The 8,344-nt window shown below is 39.7% G+C and overlaps 1 protein-coding gene across 1 annotated transcript; it reads left to right on the top strand.

The window, feature by feature from the left end:
* Positions 1 to 3,485: 3,485 nt before the first annotated feature.
* Positions 3,486 to 7,472, top strand: MYLIP (myosin regulatory light chain interacting protein). Its single transcript, XM_010153407.1, has 5 exons — positions 3,486 to 3,667; positions 4,412 to 4,609; positions 4,948 to 5,112; positions 6,174 to 6,594; positions 6,948 to 7,472. Exons 1-5 carry the CDS (start codon positions 3,486 to 3,488, stop codon positions 7,035 to 7,037), a joined length of 1,056 nt encoding a protein of 351 aa, XP_010151709.1. The 3' UTR covers positions 7,038 to 7,472.
* The last annotated feature ends 872 nt before the right edge of the window (positions 7,473 to 8,344 follow it).

The following is an 8,344-nucleotide window of genomic DNA, read 5'->3' as shown; positions in this document are numbered from 1 at the left end:
CGCTCACCGCCTGCTCGGCCTGCGCCGCTGCCTGGCGGCGGACAGCTCTGCTCCGGCCAGGAGCTGGCTTTGTCGAACGCCTCGCCGAGAGCTCTGGAAGCTGGCACCCGCCGTGACGGCGAGGATGTTTGCCGAGCAGCACCACTGCATGTGTCGGCCGGTTCAAACTGGGCCAAGCCCTTGTCCGGGAGAACAGTGGGCTTGTGTCTGGCAGGGTTGCACAAAAGTAGCAATAACTTTGAAGCAAATCGTTTTACGGAGCAATGTGAGATTCACCCAGATGTACTTCAAAGCGGGCAGAGTTGTCTTGTGTAATATGACTGAAAATTAAATATTCATATGTAAGCTGTGACAGTTCAAAATAACATGTTGGATTCTAACAAGTCATGCAATCTCATGAAGTGTTCAAAAGAGCTGTATTTAATTACTGTTTTGGAAGCTGTTAAAACAGCTTTTTGAGCAGTCACATACATGTAGTAGGTAGAAAAGAAGAAAAACATCCTGTTACCCCGTAGCACTGGCTAGCCAGTGCAGGAGTGTCATCGTGTTAGTTATGATGAAATTCAAGTCTGCCATTATAAACACCAGGGTGAGTTTAATGGATCTGTTTGTCTGAATCTTTTCCTTCCTCAAACACACCTAAGGTCTAAAAAAAACCCCAAAATAAAAAAACTTTAAAAAACCCCAACCACAACAAACTCAAAACACACAAAAAACCCCCACATCTTTTCCTTCCTCAAACACACCTAAGGTCTAAAAAAAACCCCAAAATAAAAAAACTTTAAAAAAACCCCAACCACAAAAGACCCCCACAAAACAGTGAATTTGCTACTCAACTTTGGTTTAGGGCAGCTGCTGTAGCAGACTAGTGTGAAGTAGTTTGCTGTGGTTCAAAAACTAATTTCACTGGCAGGCCCTATGTTGCTAGTTTCTGACCTAATATGGGTGCAGTTTAGGCAATGGGCTTGGGCCAGCAGTAGATGCTTTAGGTGCAAACCAATGACTTTGTCGGATGGACTGTCAAATATGGGTGTTCGTCTGTTTTTCTCTGACTCAATGTAGTAGCTTAATGTAATGTAAGCTAGGAAATGCGCTTGCATGGTGTTAGTTACTTTGCAATAACTTGTACATGTCATACATTTGTTCCCTTTATAAGAAAAAAAAGTTGCTTAGTCTCCAGTGTTTTTCCTTATGTGAAGGAAGCCAGTTATGGGAAGTTGTGGCACATTGGCTGTTCTGATGCTACTCACATTGTACATTAACTCATTTGTCTACCTATGCCATTACTGGCTTTTTTGTAAAGTAATGTGACAAGCCATGACTCTGCTGTAGTTGTTTCTGCAATGCATCTGTATTGGCAGGAGTGGTATTTTGTTTTTCAGTTCCCCTCTTGATGTCAGTAAGGTCTTCCCAGCAAGGGGAGAAGACTGACTTTTCCCTGTGTAGTCAGTGCTGCTGTGTGCGTAAAACAAACTGCAGATAAAAGCATGTAGGTGTGGTAGCTGTAAACATTGTGTCAGTGAAGGAGAAGAAAATTGTCAGACATTTCTTTGAAATACTATGTACTAATTACACATACAGTTAAAATGACTGGAAACCCCCTTTTGGTATTAACAGAGGATCAGAAGTGCATGAAAAGATGTTTGTTCTACGAGATGTTGATTGGAATTAGGGAAATGCCTGATATTTGAATTTATTTTAGCCACAGTGCTTCAGTAATTTATGAAATACTTTGTCTGGATTTATGGTTTGAGCCCCTAAAGGAGTGTGTACAACCTGTGCATTTTAAAAGCCCCAGATTACGAATTTGCACAGTAGGAAAAAGTGATTGGAGCAGAGGTTTGGGTCTTGATGCAAGTAAAGCCGAAACAGGGAATAACCTGCTAACAGTTAGGATAACTGCACTGTCTGAAGTTCTGATCATCTTGCTGCCTAAACTTGTATCCTGCAGAGAGTTAAGGATACTAGCTTCCACCAGACCCCCACTAGAACTGCTGAAGTGTAAATTGGGGTTTAGACATCAGAGCAATGCAATTAATCACTTGTGTCACAACTGACAACTGCAATGAAGGTCTAGCATGCTTCAAACTGCTTGCAAAAGGAGGTGTTGGAGCTGGGACTTGGTGCAGGAAATTGGTTGTAGGCAGCTTGGTTGTAGGGACTTGGTTGTAGGGCAGCTTAATGGATAATTTAATACCTAATTTTTCCTGATTGCAAAAGTTCTGGATACAGGTTTGGGGCCAGCGTTTTCTTAGCTGGGGCATTTATCATAGTAGAGCTAAGAATGAAAACAAATTCTGCAAGTTATGTAATTGCCCGTAGTGATGAACAAGTAGCCCCATTTACCCTGTTGTACATGGAATTGTGGGGTGCTACAACAGAATGTGCATAGGATATTATCCAAAAATCCTATTGGAAGGAAAGCTGATTGCTTGCTAGCAGCTTGAACTTCAGTGATGAGTGATTCAATATAGCTTTTTAAAAGTAGATTACACTTAATTTCAGAAAAAGTAAAATATAAATGTCCCATTATGGTGGGAGCTAAGACATATCCCTGCGGGTATTAGGCTTTATTTATTGAAAGGTTGGGATGTTTTTTGTCATATGTAACTACTTCTGGTTTCCATAAATACGTTGAGTCTTAAGAACAAATGCGAACAATTTTTTATGTTCTTCCCTGAGGGTGAGTAAGGATGAATTTATAGAATTTAAGACAGACTATAGGGGAAATTAGCAGGCTGCTGTTAGTGTTGATGGAAACTTTGATTTGTCTAATCAACTGACCTATTGGGTAATTAGGAGCAGCTTTGTGAATTTTCCACCTAGTTGTCAAACCTGCCTTGATCCCAAGTGTAAAGGTTGGTGTGACAAATACGCTTATGCAGTAGATGCTATTTGTGTGTTACTCCACAGTGCCTTTCCAATGTTTCAAGTTACTGCATTAATCATGTCACTGGCAAAAGTGCCATCTTCCCTTTTACTGTGGTGGCAGAGGCATTTCAGCTGTGTAGAGGAAGTGTGGCTTCTACTATTGCATGATAAATGTGTGTATGCTGTTTTGGGCTGCTCTTAGCACATTTGCTTTTCTGAAATGCAGAATGATTTGTGAATGGCAACCAAAGAAATTGAAACATAGGAAACTAATCCGAGTATTTAATTGATATTTTACTCACTAAATTGAAATTACTAAGTGGCCTTAGGAGTTAAAGCAGTTCTTACTCTTCAGAACATGATATTAAAGTGCTCATTTGTTTTAATAGTGGTTTAGATACCGTCTTCAGTTGTAGCCTTATCTTTTAAGTGTAAATGAATAATAGGATGGAGGCCATTTACTCTCCCTTGTGCTGGACTTTCTCTACTTGGTACATCCATTGCAGATTTTTGATTACCAAACATATCTGAGATGTTATTTGACATGTATCTTGATTTACAAACATCTTTTAAGATCTTGTGTAAACAAAAATATCTGATTCCACTGCAGGCATATGTTTTTCTTGCATATAAAAGAAGATCTTCTTGCTGGTAACCTTCAGTGTTCGTCAGAGCATGCAATTGAACTTAGTGCATTGCTGGCACAGATGAAGTTTGGCGATTATAACCAGAACACTGCCAAGTACAATTATGAAGAACTGTGTGCAAAAGAGCTCACCACTACCATCCTGGAGAGGTAAAAAGAACACAATGATACAACCTTTTTGGAGACCAAAAGAATAAAATTGTTAGGCCCTTAATTGCTGATGCTATAGTGTCTTACAGTGTTAAAAAAATTAACTTCACATTGGAGATCAAAATCCAACCTGGGTGTTTAACTGATGCTCTGATTTCAGTTAACTTTTAAGCTCAATTATCAGGCTGTATTTTTTTGTGGAAAACAAAAGGTGTTGAACTTCAGTACTTGTGGAGCAGGTACCCATAATTGGAGCAGGGTAATCACACAGCAAGTATGTCTTAGACCTACACTTGTGAAAGAAAGTAGCAGGGATTGAGCTGGCTTACACTGAGATGTAAACCAGATTCCTGAAACACCTTCATAGGTCAATACCTGAATATCAAGAAGGTTTGTGTCGTGCTTTTCTGTAGTGGTTTTTTTTTTTTTTCATTACAAACTTGATGGTTGTTCAGGTAAATACATTGGGGTGGTGGTGTTAGTTGGAAAGTCCTGATTACATGTAGCTTTTCACTTTCTAAGCAAATGCACAGTATTCTCTCCTGAATGCCCTCAGGATGTTTTGGTAATTCTCAGTTCTTTCCAGTTCATGATTACTGGAAATGTACAGCCAGATAAAGCAGGTCAGGAGCATTTAATAATCTCTTTAACTAGGTCATCTAAAACCCCATGTTAAAACAAGCTGCTGACAGCAATGGTGCACACTTGAGTTATTTCACCTGTCCTTAATCTTTTTATCAACAGCATTATTACAAAGCACAAGGAGCTGGAAGGTTTAAGTCAAGCTTCTGCTGAATACCAGGTTCTGCAGATTGCTACAACCCTGGAGAACTATGGGGTAGAGTGGCACTCAGTGAGAGATAGTGAAGGGCAGAAACTCCTTATTGGTGTTGGACCCGAAGGCATATCCATCTGTAAAGATGACTTCAGTCTTATCAACAGGTATGTGTTTTGTGGAACCATTTTCATCCTCCATTTTTCAGAAGTGCTGAGCATGCTTGTAACTTTCACATAAATATAGAAAACTGCTGAATGAGTGACTAAAACAAGCTATTGAAACGTAGGGTTTGAGGACCCAACCTGCTTATAATCAAGGCAACAACTAGCCTTAATACTCTTGACTTTTATATGTATTTTTGAGGCAGCATCTTCAATCCAGCATTACAGGCAACAGTTGGAGATCATGTAAGTCCTGATAGAAGTGCAATGTGGTAGTTTGTGGAAAAAGCCCATATCCTTAAAAGCTAAATAACCTATCTCTGTTTTTTATTCACTTACAGGATTGCTTATCCTGTTGTTCAAATGGCAACTCAGTCTGGGAAGAATGTATATCTGACTGTTACCAAGGAGTCTGGTAATAGTGTAGTTCTCTTGTTCAAGATGATCAGTACAAGGGCAGCAAGTGGCCTTTACAGAGCAATTACGGAGACGCATGCATTTTATAGGTCAGTATTGCCACTAGTCAACTGCTGGTCTTCCCCTCATTATTTGATTTAACTGTGTAAGGAAGCAGCTGTCTCGCTGCACTTGAGAAATTCTGCAAAAATTCTTTCTTTGCAGTTTTGACTTCTCTTAAGTCCACAAGCTGAACAGGTTTTTGCTGCTTTCCATTTCGTAGGGTGGGAGTACAAGACAAGTAAGCAAAATATATCAGTCTACCACTGAAGTGCTGAATAACAGCACTTCAGTATACAAGCTTAGTGTGTTCTTTGGTGCTTCCTAAACAACACTTCATAGGGACAAAAAAAAGAGTAAGAGGGGAGGATGAGAGAGCAAAGGAGAAACAATATCATGCCTTTGAGAATATGTACATGGAGCTCATAAGCACAGGTCCTGTATGACACCTTCCCATCTCCACGTGCATAAATCTTCCTACAAGTCCTCTGTCCTTGCCCAATATACACAGGATCTTCTTTTGTGTTAGCAGCAATCCACTGTCTTCACCCTTTCATTCTTTGAGGTAGGGGTGCTATACTTGCTTCCTGAAGGCTGATTTTTTTTTTTTAAATGCTTCCTGAAGGCTGATTTTTTTTTAATATGTGTTTTCATGCCCACTGTGAGGTCCAAGAGTAGAACTTCAAAGAGAATCTGTTGTGTTTTCCTACATTACCTACCCTGTATCAGCTTCCATGACTTTGTAATAGGTCCAAATCTTCCAAAGCAGAGGAAAAGCATATACACAAGGCAGAGACCTGTCCAGTTTCCCGAAGTAGGTTACTGAAGAGTTGGAGCAATTAAAATGAATTAGGTGTGTGGGCCCTGCTGCCCGGTAACCAGCCTGCTGCTGCCCAGTTAGGTTGTGAGCCTGATATTTGGGATGTCTTATTTTGCTCCGTAATTGTTTTCCTTTGTTATGCAATCAGTGTTTAAGAGCCTAAATATTGCCTCTGAATGGTCATTTTGCTTTAGTTTCAATTCTTGTACTTGGACTTTGGAAACAAATTATTGTCAGGATAGGCTTATTCGTCTAGCTAACCATGTTTGCATTTGTCCTATTGTTTTATAGGTGTGACACTGTTACTAGTGCTGTCATGATGCAATACAGTCGAGACTTAAAGGGCCACCTAGCGTCTCTCTTCCTGAATGAAAACATTAATCTTGGTAAAAAGTATGTCTTTGACATTAAAAGAACATCAAAAGAAGTTTATGATCATGCCAGGCGAGCTCTTTATAATGCTGGCATTGTGGATCTTGTTTCAAGAAGCGACCAAACCCCACCAAGTTCTCCCCTTAAGTCTTCAGAAAGTAGCATGAACTGTGACAATTGTGAGGGTCTTAGCTGCCAGCAAACCAAAGCTCTGCAGGAGAAGTTGCGGAAGCTGAAGGAGTCCATGCTCTGTATGCTGTGTTGTGAAGAAGAAATAAATTCGACCTTTTGTCCCTGTGGCCATACAGTATGCTGCAAGGCCTGCGCTGCCCAGTTACAGGTAATGGCAGTGTGACTTAGCAAATACATGCAAGTTTTGGGGTTTTTGTATACTGAAGTCACGGATTAGCGTGTACACATTGATATTCTAGTAAAACTTGTATTTACATTTTGTTTGTGGTAAACTAATTCCAAAGAACATTCTGTTTAGAAGATGTGTTTGAAAGATGAGTTTTAGCTCTGCTAACTTGCGGTAAGGGTAAGAATTAGCCGCGTGTTTTTCACGATACCCTGCTTTAAACATGGAGATTATAGAAAAGCGGTCCGTTCATGTGTACGTGGAGGGAAGACTCTAGGAATTGTAGAGACTCAGAATATGAAGTAAACTAATTCACTCTTGTTTTTCCTTTCCAGTCGTGTCCTGTTTGCAGATCTCGTGTAGAGCATGTCCAGCATGTGTACTTGCCAACCCACACCAGTCTTCTCAATCTGACTGTGATATGATCTACGTATACACTTTAAACTATCGTGTACTTTTTAAACTGCACTACTAAAAAATGCAACCTTTGATTGTGAAGAAAGCAGTCACTCTATCCACGATCAAAAGCAGAAATACTGCATTTTTGAACATAAGTATTCAGCATTTCCAAAATGGTTTGGGACATCTTTTGAGATCAGAAGTGTAATTGATTCATGTTACTTAAAAGGAGAATGACGTGTAAGTTTGTGGCATGGTGGCGTTGCCAAAAAGCGAGGCAAACCTGGAGAAATGTGGTGTACATGTATTGACGTACCCAGCGAGAGCAACGCAGCCTTTTGTTTTAGACTCTTCAGATCATTAGTAGTACAGTTGCTCCATTTATTTTAATAGTAAGACTAGCTTTTACAAGTATCAGTTTGTTATGGCTCATAGTTTCTGCTTTTAGTAAACTGCTTTAAAGAGGAGAGTACTTTTTTTAAAAAAAGATTCTTCATCTGAAGTTACAAGGCTTCATCAAGCAGCCATGTTTAGTTCAGAATTCCTTTAAATAGAAAACAAATCGTAGAAGGGCTTTGGAGTGGTTAGGACAAGTTTGTTAATCTAAAAGCATTGAGGGTGGCTCTGGAAAGTCGTCTGGTCATCAGTGTCCTGTGGAGGCACTGTGACCGGATTTTGTTCACAACTCTCAGTGGGCAAGAGGCACTCCTGAGTTTCCCGCATCAGGTTTGGATGGTGGTCTTGAGAGCTGCAGTCAGCTGCCCTTTAAGGTGGCTGTATTTTTGGAGACTGATTTTAAACTCTCATACATGTACCATTAATTTCTAAAATAAGGGTTGTGTATAATTTTAAATGCTTTCTTTAGTTAACATCCTTATTCGGTAGGTCATTTGTTTTTAATCTCCACCCCCCCTACTTGGGCATTTTGGGTTCTGGTTTCCTGGTGTATTCTCCAGGGTACAGAGGGAGCTGGAGGCCATGTTTGGGTGCAATACTGGCTTAATCAAAGCTAGAAAAATACACTGTCACTTTACTGAAATTTTCTGACTATACTTTTCATATTGCCTTAATGTAGCAGTAATGTGTGTTTATGCATCTGTTTCTTTGCACAGACATTTTGTCAAAATATTAAAACTCTACTTTTTTATGACACATTAGCATATAAACCTTACTCTGAGAGGGTATTTATTTTTTCACTTTGTAAAGAAAATTTTGTTTCCTCATGAAGCAAGAGCTTTGTCCTATATCGTAGGCAACTTCTGTCTTTTTATATTCAGATTAATAAAGGACTTTAAAAATCTACCTTTTGTTATCAGTAAGAGTTTAATTTTGT

This window comes from Eurypyga helias, unplaced genomic scaffold (assembly GCF_000690775.1).
Source record: "Eurypyga helias isolate BGI_N326 unplaced genomic scaffold, ASM69077v1 scaffold436, whole genome shotgun sequence".
NCBI classification, from domain to species: Eukaryota; Metazoa; Chordata; class Aves; order Eurypygiformes; family Eurypygidae; genus Eurypyga; species Eurypyga helias.
This window is presented reverse-complemented; position numbering and strand designations above follow the sequence as displayed.